The following is a 23628-nucleotide window of genomic DNA, read 5'->3' as shown; positions in this document are numbered from 1 at the left end:
CCGCAACATCGACCGTTGATGGCCGTCCTACGAATAAAGCCACCTACCACAAATTTCTCGGCAATAAAACGCTGGCCAATTAGCAAATTTATAAGAATGCCAACCGGGAAGCAAAGAAAGCAGTCGCTGTCACCCGAGCGGGCCATTACAAAAATCTGGATACTCGGGATGGCGAGAAAGATCTGTATCGACTTCGCAAAAGCCGTAACGAACGTACACAGGATATCGAACACTTCTGTTGCGTTAACGACAAGAACGGTACTTTGCTTATCAACCGTCGAGCCGTGACGAATAGATAACGAGAATACTTCGAGATTTCAACTGAAGAGTTTGCTCATCCTCCACTTCCACAATCATTGCCGACATTTCCCGCAGTTCCACCTGTCAGCGCAATTGAAGTCGAGGAGGCAATAAAACGAATGAAATCGGAGAAAGCAACAGGACCTGACGACATTGCATCTGAGCTCTGGAAAGCAAAGAGCTGGGCCCCAACACTGCGGCTCAGTAAATTCTTTAATCGGGTTATTCAGGAAGGAAGACCATCTGACTGGCAAGAGAGTACCACAGTTCTAATATGGAAAAAGAAAGGTAGTCCAGCAGAATGTTGAAATTACCGTCCGATCCGGTTACTTTCCTATACCACAAAGATTTTTGAACGTATTCTTAACAACCGTGTCGCAAAATCTTTGAAATAACCTTGAATCAAGCCGGATTTGTCAAGAACTGTGAAGCTACTGACGCAATACATGCTGCGCGGTTACTCATGGAGAACACCGTGAGAAGCATCACCCTCTTTTACATTGCATTTCTGGACCTGGAGAAACCTTTTGACCGTGTGCCACACGAAGTCATCTGGTACGCTCTACGACAACACTTAGTGACAGAAGAACTCGTGCGCTGAGTTCAATTGCTCTACCACGACCCGAAAAGTAAAGTTCGAAGTGTGGTCGGTGTATCAAAACCGTTTCGTGTCTCTGTTGGTGTTCACCAAGGATCCAACGTCCAGCGCCCTATACAATGCTTTATGTAGATGACGTTTTCCTAGCATCTAATAGCAAAAATGATGTCGAGCAACTTGTCCAAAAATGGAATGATTGCCTCATGCAACACGGTCTCAGATTGAATCTGAATAAAACTAAATTTTTGACGACCGATCCCTATGAAACAGACACAATCACTGTCAGCGGCAATGCCCAGAACTGAGCGATTTAAATACCTCGGGATGTTTTACGCAAAACCCTAAAAAAGCCTTCATAACATGAGATAGAAAAAGTCTGTCATGGCTGTTGAAGCAGCTCATTATAATGAAGTTCGATAAAGCTCGATTAAGGGGATAGTGAACCGTGACCGTACGGCCGACAAAAATGGACAATCTGGTAAATATCAACGATGAAGTGGACTAATGGCGTTTTTAAACACGTTATGCCGAAAGGCAGGGGACAGTTCCCAAAAATGATAGAAGAGCATAATTGTATAAGGTGTTTTTTTAAAGCCCGATAGAAATTACGAAAGGATTAACTTTCAAACTAACTGTCATATTGTGCTCACTTTTTGACTTTACTGATCAGTATACTCTGGTATATCACCAGGTTAACGCTTGAACAACACTACCAAATTATAAAGATTTGATCGCCAATTTGAGTAAGCAATCCGTCAAATTGTTGATAGATTTCATACGACATACTCTCTAGAGAATGGAATGACCTCAACACGTCGAAGAAATGTGCATACTGAGGAGAATATCGCTGCTGTAGACAAAAGTGTCGCAGAAAATCCAAATTTATCAATTCGTTGTCAGTCACAGGAATTGGACCACTGTCACCACCCTTTGGTGCGGTTTACACGTTGGTAAGATCACTGGACCTTATTTCTTCATAGCCAACCACAATGGTTTCCACTTTCTAATCTATTGAACAAACACCTCTCAATGTATTTATTGGAAAGAAAAAGCACCATATATTTTATGAGGGAGTCATAATTCCACGGATGACTATTTAATGTAGCGGAACTCCTCATCGCAAATTGTCTAAAGTGAGACGGTTTAGAACTACATGGCGCTGGGTAGTGGAAAATAGAAGGGAAAAGTGAAAATTTCGTGGGAAGTCTTGGAAGGAGCTGAAATATATTACCAAAAGCTGGCAACAACGGTTGCTACTAAAGAACTACGCCACACATAGGGGACTATGTGCAGAACTGTAGCCATTGCCTTGTTAAACCCAACTAAACTCAGAGACCAAATGTAAGATCACAAATCCAACGCAAAAGGGAATGATCACTATTATCTTTGGGACTGATCTAACAAAGCATTTAGATACTTCTTATTAACGCACCGCAAAATTAAACCAGGGCAATACTATAGCGATCAAGTGACACACAGCAGTATTGATTCTCCCTGACCATCGAATGGTCAACCATACAAAATGGAAAAACTAGTGTGTCGTCACTCTCAATGTTTTTTTTTAACGGAACCATAACTCCAGTGCGCAATACTTTAGCCAGTCCATTGTACCATCCTCTTTAGACAATCACCCAGGCCACGAGATAAACATCACTTACTGATAATGAAAACTGCTTAACATAACTTGCCATTATAAGAACTGAACGGGACACCAAGGAAAATTTAGAGGTTGCAACCCCTTTATAACAATTAAGTGACAAAAATGAGGTATGCTCGGAGTTCACTTTTTATGAAGGATAGACAACAGTGTGGAACCAACAGATAGACCAGCTATCATAACGTTCCAGTGTTTACCTAAATTGTAAGGTAATCCATAATAATTTGATAGGATACAGCGAACTCTGTTAAATAATAGTGGACTATTTGCATCTTCAAGAAAAATCCAAAAGCCAAAATCCAAAAGTTGGTGAATCCCGGAGGTTAGACTTCTTGACAAAGTGTGAGAGCCTCGGTAGGCACAAACTGCCAATGATTATTGACTATGCAGTCTATAATAACAATGTCATATTTTCACCATTTTCCATTAATATAAATAAAATTCAATAGGGGTTGCAAAAAAATTACCACTAAAGCACGAGTTTTGAATTAGTGATGGAAAGATAGGGAACTTGATTCCGATCACAAAACTTGATGTCAGCTGACACTCTACCCACCAAGTAATATTGAAGTGTCAAACAGTTTGGTTTTCGCCCCGCGTTTTTTGCAATCCCAAAGACTCATTCTCTTGCAACCTCATAACGTCGCAGTCGAAGCGAAGGCCGCCAGCTTCCCTAATAATAATGAGGTTAAGCCCAAGGTTTCACTACAGTAACTTACGAAATTACCGCAAAAGATGTACCCGTAATATCCCCAGGGTCATATGCTCTGGAATGCGATTTTTTGGCTCTAGTGATTATATGCCTTGGGTAGGCCGCAACCGTGACAGCAAACTCAGTGCTTATCCAAACTGTTTTCGTATTTTCAAGTATGTTCCAACTATACAATCCCAGTTTACCAGCCATAACAAATCTGAAATTTAGACCCTTAAATTGCAGACTTGCAGAGATAAGTTGCGCGGATAATCCTCCTTCGATATCAAGTCGTACTAGACTGGTTTCAGCCCACGAAGCAGCAATCGCGCTCTCTTTTGTTTTATTAACACGCTGACTGCTGGCGAAGATAGGCGTACCCCTTCTTTGTAGCGGCTTCGTTTTCTGTTGATATGAATGTATTATCAAATATCTATTACTTTGGCGGCCTGGTCTGATTATGCTTCGGGTTAAAGTTGCGTAATTAGGCAAGTCCTCACACGACCTCCGCGTGGTGGCCGCTGGAAACCGTCTTCGGGCGGGCTAAGAGTGTGTAGGGCCGGGCTGGGAGTAGGCTCATCCAACTGACGAGGATCTGCTTGTCTGCTGGTCATGTGTTAGGGGCAAGTAGATCTGGCGGGGGGATGGACTGAAGTAACAGCCCGGGGATCGTCCTCCCTGCATCGGAGAAGGTGCTAATAGGACCCCAAGCCAAGGTGGAACAGCATAGGCCGAGGGCTGCGTGGCCAATGGGGAGCTTGGTCTTTAGTATGCGAACTCTGAATAACTTGGGCACCTTCAGTTTCAAATAAGACCCTTACCCTGGTGGCCGGGCCAGCCAGGGTGGACATTCTTCCCGGACTACTCGTGGGACCAAGACATGGACTCAATTAATAATAAAAAAACCAAAACGACGATAGAAGAGGAGGCGATGATGCCAGGCGCATCATCGGAGGACGAGCTGCTGGCCTCCAGCCAGGAGACAGTGGCCGTCGAGAGCAGTACACTCGGTGCCAGCCGTAGCACCGTTATGCTGAAACCAACCGCAGGGACCTCCCGGAGCGAGGCGTCAGACGGACTAGTGGCTTCTAGCCTGGAATCCACTGCCGTCAGGCTGGGTATAGCGAATACCAGACATAGTACTCCTGACCCGAAGCCCTCAGCGTCGGGGGATCCCTCGAAAACGAAAACCGACAAGAATCGCCGGAAACCGGCTAAGAAGCGAAGGTCCACGGGTGTCCTGCTCAAGAGTCAGTACCAGAAGGCCATGCATATTCTCGGCAAGATTGCCAAGAATAAGGAGGCCGGTACTGTCGACGAGCGGGATGAAAAAGACCTCGCTAAATACCAGGCGATTGTTGATGAATACAACAGCAAACGCCGGGCTGACGAACAGAAGGCGAAGCCCATCGCTCTAAAACGCAACCGATCTCAAGACGAGGTCGAACAAGATAAAAAGCGGAGTAGAGTGGGCAAGAGCGCAGACGCCAAGCAACATACGAAGGAAACTGTTCAGCAACCGTCAGCCGGCGGGCCACGTACTGCGAAGACCTTCAGCGATGTGGCCAGGAGTCACTTATGGGTGGCGCTGGCGGATGGCAATTCTGCTAGCGGCAAACTAACGCTGGAGGTGTGGACCAGTGTTGAGGCTAGGCTGTCGGGCATGGTCTATGAACATCTCGTGGAAATCGGAGGCAAACACCCGGGACTCACTCCCCACTTTGATTCATCTCATGTGGTCCGTGGGTTCCACGTAATAGCTTGCATGGACCAGTTCTCTAAGGACTTTCTCGGCTCGTGCGTCGCTAAGATCAGCGACGCTTGGGAGGGGGTTAAACTCAAGACTATCCCTTACGACGAGATTCCCAGGAGACCGGTCGCTCGCATTTGGTTGCCGAAGATCCGCATGGAGAAGGACAAGCTGGTCCATTTCCTGCGCCTTCACAACCCCGGGATTCCCATGGACGACTGGGTTGTTATAAAGGAGGAGGAACCTCAGATAAACATCCAGCCCGTACTACTCCGCATAAACGAGGAGTGCCTGGAGGCACTGAAAAAGGCCGATTACAAAGTGTGGTTCGGAGTCAGGAATGCCAAAGTAAAAGTGTTCCGCTCTGCAAAACCGGACGACGACCTTGACCCAATCGACGCCGCCAACGAGCTGTTGGAGGAGATGACGATCGACGGTCCGACGGGGGCTGTCGAACCCCCCACGCAAGCAGATCATGCTGAGGGTAACGCAGATAAATCTGCAGCACTCGAAGTGTGCCTCGGCTAATCTGCTCGTCTTCCTCTTAGAGGAAGACATCGACATCGCATTAATACAGGAGCCCTGGGTCGGAAGCGACCGAACCATCAAAGGGCTCCAAAACAAATATTTTAATCTATTCCACAGCACAGGAGATGCTGATCAGGCTAAACCTAGAGCATGTATTCTTGCGAGGAAGAGTCTGCACGCTTTTCTGTGCCCGGACCTGAGTTCCAGTGACCTAGTTGTGGTCAAGCTGGAGCAGGTGGGGGCAGAGAACGTGTATATTTCCTCGGCGTACATGGCTCACGACCGATCAGCTCCGCCACAAGAACTACAACATCTGATGAACACCATAACACCAAAGAAAGCCAACCTGCTGATAGGCTGCGACGCAAATGCAAGGCATACGCTTTGGGGCAGCTCTGAAATCAACGAAAGGGGTGAGTCATTCTTTGATTTTATTATTACTTCAAATTTATCGGTGTGTAACAGGGGCAGTACACCAACCTTTCATTTCCCCTGCTCGGAGAACTGTCACGGTTGGGAAGAGGTCCTTGATATCACCCTAATAACCGACAACGGGATTCTTAGGGTGGAGGACTGGAGAGTGTCTGACCAGAGATCCTTCTCTGACCACAGTTGGATACTCTTCAGTCTAGAACTCGCCGCAGAGGTCTCCAAGCCCTTTAGAGACCCCAGGAGGATCGACTGGAGAAAGTTTGGTCAGGTAATTAAGAACAAACTCTCCGGTGCGCAAATTGGTAGGATTGGCACGACAGACGAACTGGAGTCAAAGGTCGGGGCTCTGGAGAAGGCTTTTGATACCGCCTTCAAAGTCTCGTGCCCTGCTAAGTACAGCAAAAAGACCCTGCCACCGTGGTGGAACGAAGATCTCTCTAGTCTCAGGAAGTTGACCAGAGAAATCTTCAACATCTGCTACAGGCAAAAATACTGGCAGCCATACAAGGACTGCCTAAAGAAGTACAAGTCGGCCATCAGGACCGCCAAGAGGCGGTCTTGGCTAGACTATTGTCAGAACATTGAAAGCACTAGTGAATCCGCGAGGCTCAATAAGATTCTGTCCAAGGAACATAAGAGTCCATCCTTCCTTAAAAAGTCGGAAGGCTCCTGGACGGAATCTTCTAGTGAAACCTTGGAGCTGCTGGTGCAAACGCACTTTCCCTCCAGCGAGGAGGACTGTGAGTCAGAATCTCGCTTGGAGGGTTTGCGGCAACCCCAGCTGTGCGAGACTATCAAATCGGTAATTACCGGGGATAGGATCGGCTGGGCTATAAACAGCTTCTCCGCATACAAATCTCCGGGCCCAGATGGCATAATGCCAGTCATGCTACAGAAGCAGCAGGAAAGGGTTGTGCCGTGGCTTGCTGAGATTTACCGGAGCTGCATCACTTTAGGATACGTACCGCAGTCCTGGAGGCGCGCACGGGTGGTTTTCATACCGAAAGCGGGCAGGCGCGGTCATGAGTCCGCGAAGGACTTTCGACCAATCAGCCTGACCTCTTTCGTGCTGAAGACCCTAGAACGCGTCCTGGACATTCACTTAAGGACGATTATGGAGAGAACGCCTTTCTCTAAGTCCCAGCATGCCTACCTCAAAGGAAAATCCACAGAAACCGCCCTCCACGAGGTAATTGGCACGGTTGAGCGGTCGCTGCAGTACAAGCAGTATACCCTTGCTGCCTTCTTGGATATAGAAGGAGCCTTCAACAACGTCAGTACCAACGCCATCAAGGAAGCCTTGACGGTATTGGATTGGAGGGGTATCTCACGCATTGGATTATATCCATGCTGAGTACCAGGATAATCCAATCCGATCTGGGAGGCAACCACTTGACCAGAGCTGTGAACAGAGGCACGCCCCAGGGTGGTGCTATCTCACCGGTGCTCTGGTTAATAGTAATGGACAAAATTTTACGTACATTAGACAGCAGCGGGGTGAAGGTGGTGGCGTATGCCGACGACTTGGTGATACTAGTATCTGGGATGTTTCTGTCCATTATGAGCGACATTATGGAAGGAGCGTTGCGAAAGGTGTGCCTGTGGGCCGCAAGATGCGGACTCAGCATAAACCCAACCAAAACGCAACTGATGCTATTCACCACCAAGACAAGGATACCTGAATTCCATCTACCACGGCTGAATGAACAAAGATTGGTTCTTTCCTCTAATGTGAAGTATTTGGGTGTAATCCTGGATCCTAAGCTAAATTGGAGGTTGAACATAGAACTGAGGGTTAAGAAGGCCTGTATAGCCTTCTATGCCTGTAAGAGAACCTTTGCCAGGAAATGGGGTCTCCAGCCGAGGATGGTTCTCTGGATGTACACCGCTGTAGTGCGTCCGATCCTGACGTACGGATCTATTGTATGGTGGCAGGCTTTGAAGAAGAAATACAATAGAACGAAGCTTAATAGGATTCAAAGAACCGCGTGTGCAGGTGCTACGGGGGCTCTGCAGTCTTGCCCGGCAGATGCTCTCAATGTACTCCTGCATCTCCTCCCCCTTGACCTCCACATCAAATATGTTGCAGCGTGCAGTGCCGTAAGACTGCGTGAGTCCGGATGCTGGGCAGCGAAGTCCTATGGCCACAGCAACATTCTAGATGAAATACCTCGAGAAATCTGGGCATCCCCCACGGACTATGTCACACGCAAGCTGAACTTCACGAGAAACTTTGCTGTGGACCTTCCAACCAGGGCAAAGTGGAAGACCGGCGGCGTGTTGCAAGACTATGACACGGTATTCTTTACAGACGGATCAAAGATGGCCTATGGAGTCGGCGCGGGGGTTTTCTCGAATACACACGGTGTATCCAAGTCGTATGGTCTCCCAGGTTTCGCCAGTGTATTCCAGGCGGAAGTACTGGCGATATTGGAAGTCTGTCGATGGCTGGAGCGTGATTCGAGTCCCAAGCGTAACATAGTCATTCTGACCGACAACCAAGCGGCCATCAAGGCCTTGTACTCAACCACGACATCTTCCCGGTTGGTGGGGCAGTGCAGAGACACGCTCAACCATCTGGGCGGCACGCTCAAGATCACTCTCCTCTGGGTTCCCGGGCATAGGAACATAGAAGGGAATGAGCGGGCTGACGGATTGGCCAGGCAAGGCTCTGCTCTTGGCAGTCCCTCGGGGAACACAGTCGGTGTTCCGCTGGCGGCTGTCGGGGGCCGAGTCTACTCGCACTACCTAGCAGCCGCGGGCCTGAGATGGCGAAGGCTTACAAGCTGTGCCAAATCAAGGAGAATTTGGCCCGCTTATAACATAGCCCGATCACGAGAGCTCCTGTGCCAGACGCGTGTAAATGCATTCAAGATTACGGCGGTCTGCACGGGGCACTGGCCCATAGGGGACCATGCCGCTAGGCTCGGCTTACCCTACAACTCGCATTGCCGAAGCTGCGGAGAAGGAAGGGAAACCCTCATGCACTTTCTCTGCGATTGCCCGGCTCTGGCTCGAGTCAGGCTGCGGACACTGGGTAAACCATTCTTTGGGGACCTCAGTGAGATTTCTAGTTACAGGGTCGGAGAGCTGCTTTCCTTCGTGAATGCTACGGGCTGGCTCTGAGGATCCGAGCCAGCTGGACTCCGCTTCCCTGTTCCTATAACAACAGTCACGGTCTTAGGAGTTTGTGGCATCAAAACGGCGCACCAAAGCGCTAATTGGGCTCCTCGGAGCGACCACTGATACCTACCTACCTACCATCTATTACTTTAGATTAAATAAAAAAAACTCACGGATAGCTGCCTTGTTCCAAGTCCCTACCACGTGAGGATAAAATACAAATGCCTACTCAGAAGAAAGAGTCCTGTATCCACAAAAGTTCGTCATATCATACACGGTACTCACAAAGAACGTGTTAAGGAATGTCTTAGCCAATTGGCTAGATAATGTGGTAACTATCGAAAGACGTGGTAACTATCCTCCGTACTATTCAGCTCAAGGAAATGCCAATTGTCTAAAAGGGCATTGAACGGATGATTAAGGGCATTACCAAAAGAAGACATTTCTATTTGTGGAACCTGAGTACCACTCCATTGATAGATGTCTAAGTTATGTGCATGAGTGCATAACAACCTGTTGAGTTAAATTCATCAAACTTTCCACGCCAGAAATATCGGACTCCAATTCAAGCATCAGCATCTAGCCCTGCTTCCCCATGCATGCATACGTTATGCGCGATCCTTGTAATGCAATTGGAGGGTTGTGGCAAACATTCTGGTGGCGGATAATCCCTGTTATACTGATCATCCTGTAAGCGGTGTCATAATCATAACTGTCTTCAAAAACATAATCAAGTCTCCTACCATGTCCCTGTTGCATAAATGCTGCTGTTGTAACCCTTGATATGTTGTTCCCGCATTCCCACATGGTTTTTTTTTACGTAGAAGATGCAAAGGAAAGCCGTTGGGCACTTCAACCATTCCCTATCCTCAGAAAAGTAGTTTGGAACCATTTTACACATTCTAGGTGGCATTCTAGTCAAAGAATTTCTTTCACCAGTGGGAAAGGAGAACAGTTTTGGGAATTCTTGCGCCAATTTTAGTTTAGCAAAGCTCGAAACATACCAACGGAGGAGGAGCGGATGAGTACCGCATGAGTACCTCCTGTCCTCTAATGCTAGCTCAACCGGTAGAGCACTACACTTCTATCTGAGTGTTGTGGGATTGAAACCCATGTTATGTTTCGAAAATGTTGAAAACATCAATCAATATCAGTTGCCAATACACTAGCCCTTCGCGCTTCGCGGCAGAGTGCTTAGGATCGACAAGTCTCACGACACACAAACGTAGCCCTTATGTTAATTACGCCGTCACTATTAGTCTAAATATTCGAGGAACTCCGTCAACTCAGGGAGTAAATGGAGAACAATTTAGAAGCCGTATGACTACTATTAAGTAAAACACACCAACTAACCCACTGTTTGTGATAAAAAGGGATACAAATTTGTTGTATTTGTACGATTCGATTCTTAACTTCGATTCCGATAGCGGAAAAATATTTAGTTGCAGCTTTGAGTTATCAATTTACCGCAAAACTTTCGGGACTTGTACATTTGCGATTTGAGTGAAGTGGAATAGCAGAATATGGTGATCTTTCCCTCCTCTGTGATAGCGAAATATTTTATTCTAATAGGCTTCCAGGACCATAACATATTGTATACATGTCCTTTAAGGGTCCTGAAGTAAATTAGAGCAAAGAAGTCACTTTGCCTGATCGCAGGCTGTACAGTATCTACCCATAATCTAAGCTTTAGTTACTGCCTAAAACCCAAGTGTCATTGCAGGCAGATTGCTCTGAGCCCTTTTTTAAGCATTCAAAACCGGAATGCTCCTCGTACTAACGAAAAAGCAACAGGACCTTAATTTGTAACATGGCCCCATTCCATTTTGAGAAACGGCAAATGTCACAGGATCGAACTTATCACGGCATCGCGTAAAATGTTTCAAGATTGATTCTTCATTATATAACCACCTCCACCGTTTTAAGAATTTTAAATAAAATATTCACAAATAGAATAGAAATGATTGTTGCCAAGCCAATCTAATTCAGTTATAGTTGCAAAATACCCAATAATCAGATTCTCATTCCAAATCGAATATTTAACACTAAAAATAATTTTTAATGCCAGGCATATGATCTCTATAAAGCAAATTTTCCAAGTGAAATCTTCGAGAAAAGGCAAATGAAAATTCTCCAATCAAATATCGCCTGCGATGGTGATGGCGATCATCTCGTATGGCTTCGATATTTCATAGACAGAAGATAGGAACCATAAAAATAACCGTCAGACATAGAAATAAACGCACGTTTTCACGAAACTCGCCTATTCCTGCTTACACCCAGAATTCAGATTGAAAATCGGCAGAGTTGCGAGTTTATTGCAAATCCACCGCTAAATAGGAAGAAACAAATAGTTTCAATGACGATTTATTAACTTTTTTCTGAATGAATGAGATTTTGTGCGATTGCCAAATGTAAAATCTAAAAATATAGAAGATATGAGTTTTCAATATTTGATGTAGACGAAAATCGTAGATAATTTTTTGAGACGGAAAATAATAACGATCATGCAAGTATTCTTGAAGTAGTGGACAAAGATACCAAGGTATCCTGACTAGATTAAGAAACTGGTTGAAGAAAGTTGAGAGATCTTAAAGCCTACCTAAGTGTTTACTCACAATTATTAGAAAAAAAAATAAAATTTACTCACCCTTGATCCATTCGGTCCACAGGTTGTGGTCCTCCCATCATATGTGCGGGACCCATAGGGCCCATAGGATGTCCACCGGGTCCATGACCAAACGGTGAACCAGGTGGCATACCGAACTGTGGGCCACCAAAACCGCCCGGTCCACCGGGCGATGCAAAATGTGGTCCACCAGGAAACGCAGGTCCCGAACTACCCGGGCGGCCAAACGGTGCATTGCCGGCAGATGGTGATCCAAATGGCCCACCGGGTCCTGGTCCTGGTCCATTATATGGCGGACCCGCTGAATTAGGTGGCGGTGGGAAGCCGGCTCCACTGACATTTTGCGGTGGCCCAGGTCCTGGCGTCGATGAACCTGATGGGGCGGGTGATGCTGTATATTGAGGTGTGTTGGACCCAGGTGTGGGCCCTCCTTGATATCCTACCGATTGATTACCACTAGCTGGTGAACCTTGCCCCGCTTGTTGAAAAACCGGTACTGAATTGCCAAATGAACCGGGTCCGGATGGTGTAAAGCCGCCATTTCCTCCTCCACCTCCTGGTCCGTTACCCGGTCCACTCCCACCTCCGCCACCTACTGATTGATTATCGGGACCACCTGTTGGTCCACCTTTCCACCCGGCCGTTGTGTCCTCCAGTGTGGATGGTAGACTCAATGGCGGCCCTGCAGCACGACGCCCTACACCTGCAAAAAATAAATAAATTAAAATTAGTTATTTTTTATTCATATGAATTATTTCAAATTAATTAACGTCAGCACTGCCCTACCAATCGAAAAATAGTAGAATCGCAAACAATACAAAGGTTTCCCTTCTCACTAACTGAATTAAGCCATATTATGAATGACATTTGGACGTCCCTTATTTGGTTATATAATAAAACATGTTAACAGGATCCACTTGATAGCACTCAAGCAGCGATAAGTTCGAGAGTGTACCTTCTGCCTGCCATGGGTGTACTTAAGAAAATCGCAGAATTTCTGTAAAGGTATCGCCATCAATTGTTGTGTTATCAAGAACTCCTTCATTTTTTGGCGAGATGTTGATTCTTTTTTGCCCTGTAAGAATTGGGGCTTAAGAATACACAATAATACTCCTCTTCCTCTTGCTACACTAATGGCAATGTCCTTTCGCACTCTGGAAAGCCAAGTGTTAGCAGACGCGAATTCGGATTGTTTCTGATAGCTACCGTAAGGCGCGTTTTCTTAACCTGGAAGCCGGTTTCTGATGTAATGTGATGGGGAAATACGGTCTTGACGACCGTAACGATAATGGTGGGAAGTTTCTCGATTCCACTGCCTCCTCATTGGTGGCACATTGTTCGAGCACATAGTTTGCCATAAGTTGGGTTTCAATCGACCGACACCGCACGAGCAATCAGATCAGATGCGATCAGCAGTAGATTTAGGAGCTGCGACCACCCCCCACCCCCCTTACTGATCGAGTAAGAGGCGCCAGGTCTGGCCGGCTGCGAAATCCTACGAATCAATCAATCATGGAAGGGATTGAAGGCTCTATTGGCCGCTGCGAGCGATAATGAGCGTGACGCGCTCGAATGAAACCCCAGGCAATTTAACGTAGTGTACGTTCTGACAGAAAGGAATCTGTTACAATGCTAGTCAGACGGGAAAAGACAGCGGAGTACACCATGGTTCTTAATCGCATCACATACAACGAGGTTCCGCCTCTTATGGATCAAATGGCTAGTCAGTGTCACATTCGAATACGAACTCTTCCTCCAACCAGAAGAGAAATCATTTCGCGCATCAATGCACTCAAACAGAGTAAAGCTGGGCTCGACGGTCTCCCCGCAGAGTTATTAATCGCTGTATTTGTAGTTACAGATCTGGTACCTACACTCGTATCTCAGAAGTTCGAGACCTTTCCCAGAGAGTGGAAGAATAGGATGATCGTTAGAGGAATATTTGCGTACACTCTGGCGTCGCAAAGATAATAGCTAAAGTAATTCTAAAACGCATCAAACAACACCTCGAAATCTTGATTAACAGAGAGTCGGATGTTCTCCGCTCCCCATCCTCCTGCATTAACCACATTTTGGATCATTTTGGAACAGTTTCGGAATTTAGATCTTCGCTTCACCTGCTCTTCATCGATTTTGAGAAAGGTCTCGATAATATAAACAGGGAGTGTATCTGGCTTACTTTACGGTGGAGGGGCATTCCGGGGAAACCAATAACTATGTATTATCAGAGCGATATATGCTGATGCAAAATATCACGTGCTGCACCAAGATAAAATCTACCAATCTACCTACGTTTGAACTGAATGCGAGCTCCTTCCCTTTCTTTACCTTTTTGTTGCAATTTTCAAGTATAATTTTGTACCTTGTAGGAAGGAATTCGTTTCACTGCTTCACTGCAGTCCCCGTTGAAAGTTGGAATATGTAGCTGATCACCTGAAATGAAGGTTGCTAAATACCTTAACGAGCAAGTAACTAGTGTTTCGTCTGGTCAAAGACAATGCTGTGATAATACACTGTAAAAACAGGGTCTGTCTCAAAACTTCTCGGAATTTTCTTTGTAGTTTGCAATGCTTGGTTTATCACGTACTCAAGCGGGGTGAAACTGTTGTAAATAATGGCGGAAAAGTTGATGAGAGATCTAAGCTTCGAAATAAGAACGGTGCCAGTCGTCTGCGAGCAGTTATTGAGGCAGAGTTACGCCTCGCAAAGAGGTACCTACTGCTCTCTCGTCAAGGAAAATATGGATCAATTTTTTTGTGAAACAGGAAATAACGGGCCAGAGAAGCTCGAATTACTTGGAAAAGCCTATGTCGACGGAGCGACGAAAATGAGCAAACTTTCATGTGATACAACTAGAGAAATTTACAATAACCACACTGCGCTTAATGTCTCCGAGTTGTTGGCCAAAATGGATACAACGCTACGCCGCCATACAGCCCCGATCTTCTTCTTGTTTCCAAGGATTAAAAGAAGTTTGAAAGAAAGTCGGCATGGGACACCGGGGCGGTAAATTAGTTGTAACCACCATACTGAAGATTTCAGTTGACGCCTTCAACGATTGGATGATGTGTTGGCAATTGGTGTATCGAATCAGAAGGACATTGCTTTGAAAAGCTCTGATTAATTTGTAAACTTATATTGAATAAACGATTTTTGTAGAAATAATACCGGGAACTTCTGGGACAGACCCTTTACGTTTGTCCCTCAAATGCTTTATAGACGTTTACTCCATGTCCCCATTCAGAAGTGTTCGCCCCTATTAATAAAAAGCTTTGACCAGTTAATTTTTACAAGTTTCAGCTCCTTAAGCGCTTAAGGGTTTTTCAAATACTGTCTGGCCTATATGACGGGAAAGCCTTCCCATTCTGGCCGCCCTTCAGTGTAATCAGTTGTCGACACCAGAGATCACATTTGTGTGGATTGGGCAGGTGGAAGCAGCTCATAGTGGTGATTAAACCAAACACACAGAAAAACTTTCTTGTGCATCGAGCTTCTTGAGACCAGCCTGATGTAAATGATTTCAAACGGTTTCCTGGCAAATCTTTAATCCCTGGGCAATGCAATATACATGGCATTCCGACTAGACGATGCCCATTATTTTATCTACATTTTCGACGAGTGGCCTTATCTTCGACGTTCATATAACCAGAAAGGATTCGTTGGAATCAGCGCTTAGCTGTTGCACTAGTACTGTACTGGGTCCATAAACTCTCAACAAAACATTAGGTCGCCCAATCCCAAAGTTTATAAACTTCTTTTTGCGTTTTATAGAGAACCTTTCAAGAATATTGTGAGAAAATTTTGAGATGAATCGGACTAAAAGTAACGAAGATACAGCGATTTAAGCAAAGCCTCATACGTGGCCCAGCGCGGGCTCCTGATTTGAATGGCAAATGTTGCAGCTGATAATACATTGGATTCGTCCAAACACACGTATACTGCTCTTCCAAAGAATATTTTGGATGCCATCAAGCCTATCTATGAAGATCTGAGGAAAGATACCCTGCTGGAGCGTGGTGTCTGAGGTTTTACGCAGAATAACAATGAAAGTTCAAACCAACATATTGGGAAAATCTGACCAAAGTACTTAAATGGAACCTCTGTCATCATTGAGATTGCAGCTTATGTGACATGTATCTTCAATGAAGATTCTTTGTTTTACTAACCTTCATGCAAGACGTGAGAATCAGTAGGATACCAAGCGCCCATGAATGGGCGTGATAAACCGAGCAAGGGCGGGAGCTGAAAAAGAGACTAAATAAGGCAGGTTTCTCGTAGACAGGCGCAAGACGGTGCTTTAGACATCACGGCATCGATGATTCAGTGTGAGATAAGACCATAAGCTTATGTACGATTTATTCCAATTTTTTTAGTGTTCAAAACTTCAAAGTCGGTGTCCCTCATAAATTCAAAATTAGTTCACCGAATCTTTTAAAATTTTGAACACTATTTCTGTACGTAATTTACAAGGTAACACTGCGGAGTTTTTTTCGAATTTGTAAATTTTCTTTTATTTTGCAATAATAAGTTAGTACATTTTTTTGCTTAAAATTCCGTTTTTGACTTTAAACTGTTCCCAAAAAGCGAAAAATTGGAAAAACTTTGACTTTTTGATTTCAGATGATCCAGCACCAAGTTATAAGGAGCACCGCAATTCTACGTTTTCCAAGACACTTCTGAATAATTGCTGCCATTGTCTTATTTTTTAATACTTTGTCATGAAAATTTTATAGAATATTCTTCGAATGCCATGGATTTTCATCGATTTTAATTTCGTCGTCAAAAAAAATCACAAAAATTGTTCCTGTTTTTGCACAAATTACCTCAGCATACCTAAGAATAATCTAAGGTTTTTGCCCGTCTATAGCATCGGGGAGCTCGTGATCGCTTGCACCTTGTCTGTGTTGGATTGTATATCGTCAGAGGTGATGTAATAGTCTAGAAATTACTGCTGGCGAAGTCTGCACTTCTCAACGTTAAGAATTAGGCCACCGTCAAGGAGGTGTTGGAAAACGGAATCAAGATGTGCCAAATGCTCGGACACGGTGGCGACCAGAATGCCATCTAATTAGGCGAAAAAGAAGTCCCAGTTTCGTAATACAGAGTGGATGAATCTGTGGAAGGTTTGCGCCGCATTGCGAAGGTCGAAGGGCATCCGCATCGAAAAGTCCGAAAGGTGTGTAAATTGCTGTCTTTTGAATATCTTCAGGAGCTACAGAGATTTGGCAATTAATGGTGGACTAATGAACCAAAGTGACAAAATTTTTTTTTAAAAATTTATCAATTTGACCACATGTCAATTGGCTGATACCAAACTGATTAGGTGCAGTAAATCATAGATTCAGTTAATTGTTTAGGTTCTCTTAAATATTATAAATATTGATGTCAACTATTTATAAAATAAGTCGAAAAACAGAACCTCGATGCATTCGGTTTTGTGTAGTTTCTATGTAAAAATATTTGATTGTATATTTGCCCCATTTGTTTCCAACTCGTAACGTTTATGCACTTAGTTTGGCAGACTATTCGCTTTAGTATATTACCGACATTCAAAGTCTTAGATTCCGATTAACTTACACGAGAACGAGATGACCTTAAGCTAGTATAACTTTGTTAGTAATAGTGCGATTTCCACCAAACTCCGGGTATCATGTTCTATAGTATAACCTATACTACTGCGAAACTCAATGATTATAGGATAAACTTAAAGAGGGTTTCCGAGCAATTTCTGAAAATTTTGATAATAATAAATATAGTAAGATACTATTATTAACTTTCAACAGATATCGTCATGGAGCGTATTTGGAGGCCTAGTCACCGTATAGTGGCAGTTTTGTAATTTTTTCAGAGTGAGATCGGATCCGTGACAAAAATTATCTCTTTCCAGTCCCGCACTTCTCTATGTTGAATCACATGTATAAAAAGGAGGCCAGCTTAGAAAAGTACTAATCAAGAACTTTCATTTAATACTCAAGATGGCTATATGCCGTGAAAAAGAATTTTACACCCCCTTTCTGCATGCAAGTTACAGTCTCCACCTTTCCACAAAATTTCAATAAGAGTAACCGTTCTTGAAAAATATAGGTAGATTTTTTGGTAGGGCAGTTTCTGAGAATGGGTCCGTGAAAGGAATGATCAATTTCGGCCCCCACATTCCCCACTTTTCCACCAGATGGCAAGACTAAGATCGGCATCGAAAAGTACTAATCGAGGCCTTTCATTTGATACCCCACCTGACTATATTTGATGAAAAAAAATTTACAACCGCTTGTGCATATATGGAGGCCCCCCTTAAGTTCGACCTAAAATGATGTAATACACTGTATGCGTGAGCATCCACAGTTCTCTCCTTTACTTTACTGACAATCGCTACAACGGTTTCCGAGAAAAATACGTGTGACAGACAGTAAGTAAACCGATTTTAATAAGGTTTTGTGTTACACAAATCCTTAAAAAAGATCCTAATATGCGCCTAATGATAAGAACAGAATTTTCCGGTATATCTAATATTTTTCCCCGTTTCATTTTCAGTAAGACTGTGCTGCATTTTCAATGAATTTTAATGTTGCGCAAGTGATAAGGTTCATCCCCACACCCAGCGATTAGTTTATTAAATTCACCGTTTCCGTAGCCAACCAGATCATATGACATATGACGTGATCCATGCCACAGATAAAGACACTTTTGAAGAGGGCGGTAAAGGTCTGAGAGAAGCAGGGTATAGTAAAAACAACTACAAAAATAAAAGGCTAAGCGGCTAACGGTTTCGTTCAGGACAGAGTCAATTCATCATACACTGCCTCACCTGTGCCCTAGCAGCGAGTCAGAAGGATTTCGCAGGTGTTAAACGATCCTTTTTCTGATTTAGTACGCTGCCCCGAGATGATGCAACGTCTAATAAGTTACCTCTTCCCTGGTTGTGCTCTCCATATAGTCCGGTCCAGCATCAAATAGATGCGGACTTAAGAGTCCTCAGTCTTTAAAAAAACAGAAATATTTCAACCACAAAATTTTTAAGGATATTCATGGTTCCTTATAGTAAGCACTTTAAAAATTAACTCTGCATAAGAAAGATGCGTTCATGTTGACTATTGGTTCCTACTTCGATGACAAGGTACCATCCATACCAAATTAATTCAGTACAGAGAAACTCTTCACTTCGCTATACTAATGGTCCCGCCTTCTTTCATATTACATAAAATATACTATCTATGTGGAATATCAAAAACGAAAGGAATCAAATCGTAAGCTCAGAGACAACTTGGCTCCGCTACTAATAAGAATCAATCCAGGCCTTTAGCAGCCCCATTGTACCCATTTTATATAGATATCTTCTTCTCCTTTAGCCTTTGGTCCGTTCAAAAACGGAGGCGGCTCGTTTGATCGATTGCACTATTTCGGTCGGTCATGAAGCTGAATGGAATCAAGAGGCTCTCCAACGACTACCTAGCGTATCAAACTATCGTTGTTTCGGTCGACCTTTCCATAATTTTCCATCGACTTCGATATTCTGAACAATCTTGATAAATGAGCGAGCGTATTACATGTCCTCACAATTTTTCCACAATTGATGTCCTCCACCACGAGGTACCGCTCATTATCCTTGAGAGTCAGGCAGTTGTCAAGCCTATAGAAGGCGGAAGAGCATCCGAGAAATTCAAATCACTCAGTTCTCGGCAAGTCATTCCTGCCGATTGTAATTAAGCCTGCTTCATTCAAGTAAATTTTAAAAAGGTTTTCTGACTATATTTTCCACCAAGCTGTGTAGAAAAAAAAAAGCCTAGACGAACCAACAAGTCTGTGAACTCGAGAAATACAGAGTGTAACCAGACCAGCCGCATAAATTTTATTAAAAGAAGCCTTATACACCTCATGCTCAAAAATATCGGCGACTTGGAGGTTCCACCAATTAAAGACGACGGCCAAATGCTGCCCCCGGGGAACCATGGAAGAAACAGTCCGTGCAATTCATCGACTTAAAACCAAACGCTGCCAGGAGCATCATCGGTTCATAACAAAAGGGCCTCACTCCAAACAAATGGACAACAGGTCAGATTTTCTTCCTGCGGCAGGCGATGAAAAACAGCCATGAAAGAATTCGATATTCCGACCAAATTGATAAAACTGACTAGCCTAATCAGACCCTGACCAATGTGCGATGCCAAATAAAAGCAGCAGGATCACTCTCGACACCATACATCCTCTCTAACCTGGCCCTGGAAAAAGTGATTCGCCATACTGAGATCAATGCGAAAAGCACTTTCCTTTTCAAGTCCACCCAACTACTGGCCTACGCTGACGATATTGACATGGGAAGAACTACCCGAGATAAGCCTAGTACTAGTATAAAAGCGGAACGACAGAATGTTTTAAAACTTTAATAATAGTATTTATTGTCAATATACTAAAAAATAAAACGATGAAGAACATTACTCAAATTGGGTAGGAGGTGATTGGCCATTTGCTTATCGGTACGCACTATGTACATAGGAAAATTTTCCACTGCTCGTTTTAGTGCTTTTTTTAGCGACTCGATATTTATGTATCTCTTTGGGAACAACATTCCCTCTAGACCTGATCATAATTTGTAGCCCGATTGAGATCTGGACTATCAGAAGGCCAATTGTCTACAGAATTGTTTCCGAGCCAGGTTTGAGTTGAGCGAGCTTTGTGCGGCGGCGCATTATCCTGTTGAAATGCCTAAGGTTTAGCAGCCGCCGATGTATTCACTCCTTTTTCGCCGAAATGGATGTTGGTGATACCGTCATAGCAAACACATGACCAAACCATAACTGTGGTACGATAGCGAATAGCGTTGAACTCTTGGTGCTAGTAGGACGATCACGAAAAAACTTTTTCATTCTGCTTATTAAATGACTCCTCTAGGGCGAATTTTTTTTGTCGAAAAAGAGAATAATTAGATGCGTGGTGTACCATTACGGTATTGAATGAAGTGTTCTACAGTACTTCAAAGCCCTGCTCGAATATAAATTGTTGCGACAACGATTATTATTATTATAAATAATAACGTAATGCATAATTTTGGAAAGTTTGATAAAAATCCAACTGTTATTAACAAAGTTATAGAAGGTCACAATTGTGTTTTCACGTGAATTTATCGTAATCCAAAACTCATATGATCGGCGGAGTTGGAGTTTGTAAATACATAGATGTATCAAGAAATATTGGAGATATATGCAAATGGGGAATTTCTCACACAAAACCTTTATGCCTGAGACATCCAGCTTCCGGTTTTCCGTCTTGTTTGTTTATACTGCCAGTTTCGTCGAATTCGAACATTGATCGCTTTGATGGCCAATCGTGTCCTTCTTTATCGATCCATTCCATTCAGAAACAGCAGAAACCGGAAAAACGATGCACTAGTGCAAATATTACTGGACGTGACTGACATAAGCCTAACTGTGAAAATCTGACAGCATACAATTTTTAACGAAATCATATGTACTTAAAATTGTCACAAAATGTTGGGAGTACTATCTACCATCATCTAGGCTGAGTAGGCGCGAAAACTTGGGCTGCACATTAATGGAGGCAAGACGAAATAGATGGTTGCAACGTCAGCACGAATCAAATGAGAACTATAAAGATAGGAGACTACAACTTTGAGACTGATAACAGATATGACGATGAAATCCGCGCATGGTTGTTGCCAGCCAACAGAGCCTATTTCAGGTTACAAAAGCTGTTCCGCTCGAAACGTCTAACCATAGGGTCAAAGCTCTTACTGTCCAAGACTGTGATCTTGCCAGTCCTCGTGTATTTCTCGGAAACATAGGCTCTTAGCAAGAAAAACTGCGAACTCTTAGCCGGAAAATTACCCCTACATGAAGATAAAATCCGGCTCAACAGGTACCGGTGGGAGGGTCACTTAATCCGTATGGATGATCCAGCCCGGAAAGTCTATAAGGGCAAATCTATGATGGCGTAGGCCAAGACACCAGACAGCGGTGAAATTGGTGAACCACGGTACAAAACCGGGATATCTAGAGTTCTTTAGTAAGGCCTAGACCGAATGGTGATGAAGATATGTAGGCAGCTTAGAAGAAGGTTAATAAAATTTGTTCTTCGAGTTTAGGCCAATGAATCAAACATCAACAATAAATTTCAGGCAGAATGTTGCTCTGATATAAGTCTTCTTCTTTTTCTTCAGCCTTTTTCCCGTTCACAAGCGGGGTCGGCTCGTTGTGATCGGTTTCGCCATTTGGCTCGATTGAATGCCTGATCTGGGTGCAATCTTGAGGCCTAAAAGCCTCCCCATGCAGCGTATCAAGCCATCGTTGTTTCAGCCTGCCTTTTAGTCGTTTACCATCGACTTCGATGTTCAGACCAATCTTGACAAGTGAATTGTCGTTAGCACGAATTACATGACCATACTATCGAAGACGCCTCTCTCGCAACTTTTCCATGATCGGTGCAGCCCCGTAACGATCGTGGATATCCTCATTTCGGATGTGATCAAAACGTGTCACGCCACCAGTCCAATGCAACATCTTCGTCTCCACTACCGCAAGACGTCGTTCATTGTCTTTTATAGTTGGCCAACACTCAGAACCATAGAGAGCGACAGGACGGACGATATTGCCGTAAATTTTAGATTTAAGATGTTCGTTGATATGTCGATCACAAACATAAATAAATAAAAAAATAAAATCTTATTGGCAAGTTATTGGAAAATTGAAATTTTTCCATCTGGAAATAACAGAGCCATATTTTCAGGGATCTCGAGATTGACTTGGCGGTCGATAAAGACAAAACAAAAATTGGTACACGCAGACTTCCAACACACTCTACTGTCAAAATATAGACAATTCCGAATGAAAGACATTGGAGAAGCTAACGAGCAATCGTTGCGTGAGAATGAGTCGGATCTATGAGTATCGTGCACTCCAGAACCAGAATTGAAAGGTGCAGTGCGACCCAATCGTAAATATTAACGAGGACAGAGGGAGCATGGACCTTTCGCGAAAGCACAACTCGGAACAGTTATCAACAACATATATCTTAATCAGTATTCTGTATTATTGTGATTTTTAGTTCAAGGCAATCAACATTTCCAATATTTGTTTATAAAAATTTTAAGGCTGATTAGATCTCAGAGAATGCCAAACTTTACCCAGTTCACAAACTCTAAGGACGCGTGAAGTGAAACAAACAATTGCCCATTCAAATACCTTCGCGTTGAACCTAAAAATACATCACGAGAGTAATAACACCACCGCTACCGACACCTGTAGCTCGCAGCCAAACATAATAAATAAAAACTGAAGTGGACACGCCACAAATTGTACTGGGACCCACCTAGCATTCCGACAATATTTCCTGAAACTGAGTAAAACGTTTTATCTGCCTCGCTCCCAAGTTTTCCCGATACCGGCTCACAGCCCGCGTTCTATACTGGCTTTTCCTTGAGTACCACTAGCCCAGCTAATTAGCGCTCTCAGGTCGGATCTGTGGAAACCACCTGCCAGCAAGGATAGCACGAGTCACCGGGCGCTCGTCGTCGGGGTCTTGTCTCCTTTTCTGCGTTTCGAATGCTATGGCGCGCACGAGATGGATCTCCACGAACTGAGCTCGTCACGGAGCGGAATCAATTTTCCAACAGTTTCAAAATTTCCGAGTTCGCGTGTTGTTCCATAAGTTTTGGTCGTCCTTATCGATTTTCCGGATTTCCCCCTCGGATCAAGGAGTAGCGACAGTTTACATGCGATTTTCTCATTGCACGGTGCGGTGGCGACGTCAAAATCGGAGAACTGCCGTCTAGGACTCGAGGCTGGAAATGTACGATGAGCAGTCAACCCTCTAATCCCTGCATTTTCGTGGCGTTTGAGGAGAATGTCGCAGGTAGGCGCGTATGAGGGGTGCAGGCAAGGACTCGTAGCAGGGTCGCATGTCGAGGGTT

The 23628-nt window shown here is 44.1% G+C and overlaps 1 protein-coding gene across 5 annotated transcripts in view; it reads right to left on the bottom strand.

The window, feature by feature from the left end:
* Positions 1 to 23163, bottom strand: part of LOC119653475 (LIM domain-binding protein 2) — a 201586-nt gene extending 178423 nt beyond the window's left edge. For all 5 annotated transcript variants that reach the window (XM_038058093.1, XM_038058094.1, XM_038058095.1 and 2 more), the window contains exons 1-2: positions 23028 to 23163; positions 11730 to 12411 (exon numbers count right to left, since the gene is read on the bottom strand). In XM_038058093.1, coding sequence (XP_037914021.1) covers positions 11730 to 12411; positions 23028 to 23034 — 689 coding nt within the window. In that variant the 5' untranslated portion in view covers positions 23035 to 23163. The remainder of the gene's footprint in view (positions 1 to 11729; positions 12412 to 23027) is intronic.
* Positions 23164 to 23628: the final 465 nt, after the last annotated feature.

The sequence above is a fragment of the Hermetia illucens genome, chromosome 4, assembly GCF_905115235.1.
Source record: "Hermetia illucens chromosome 4, iHerIll2.2.curated.20191125, whole genome shotgun sequence".
NCBI lineage: Eukaryota > Metazoa > Arthropoda > Insecta > Diptera > Stratiomyidae > Hermetia > Hermetia illucens.
The sequence above is the reverse complement of the archived record's forward strand: the minus strand, read 5'-3'. Positions and strand labels throughout refer to the sequence as shown.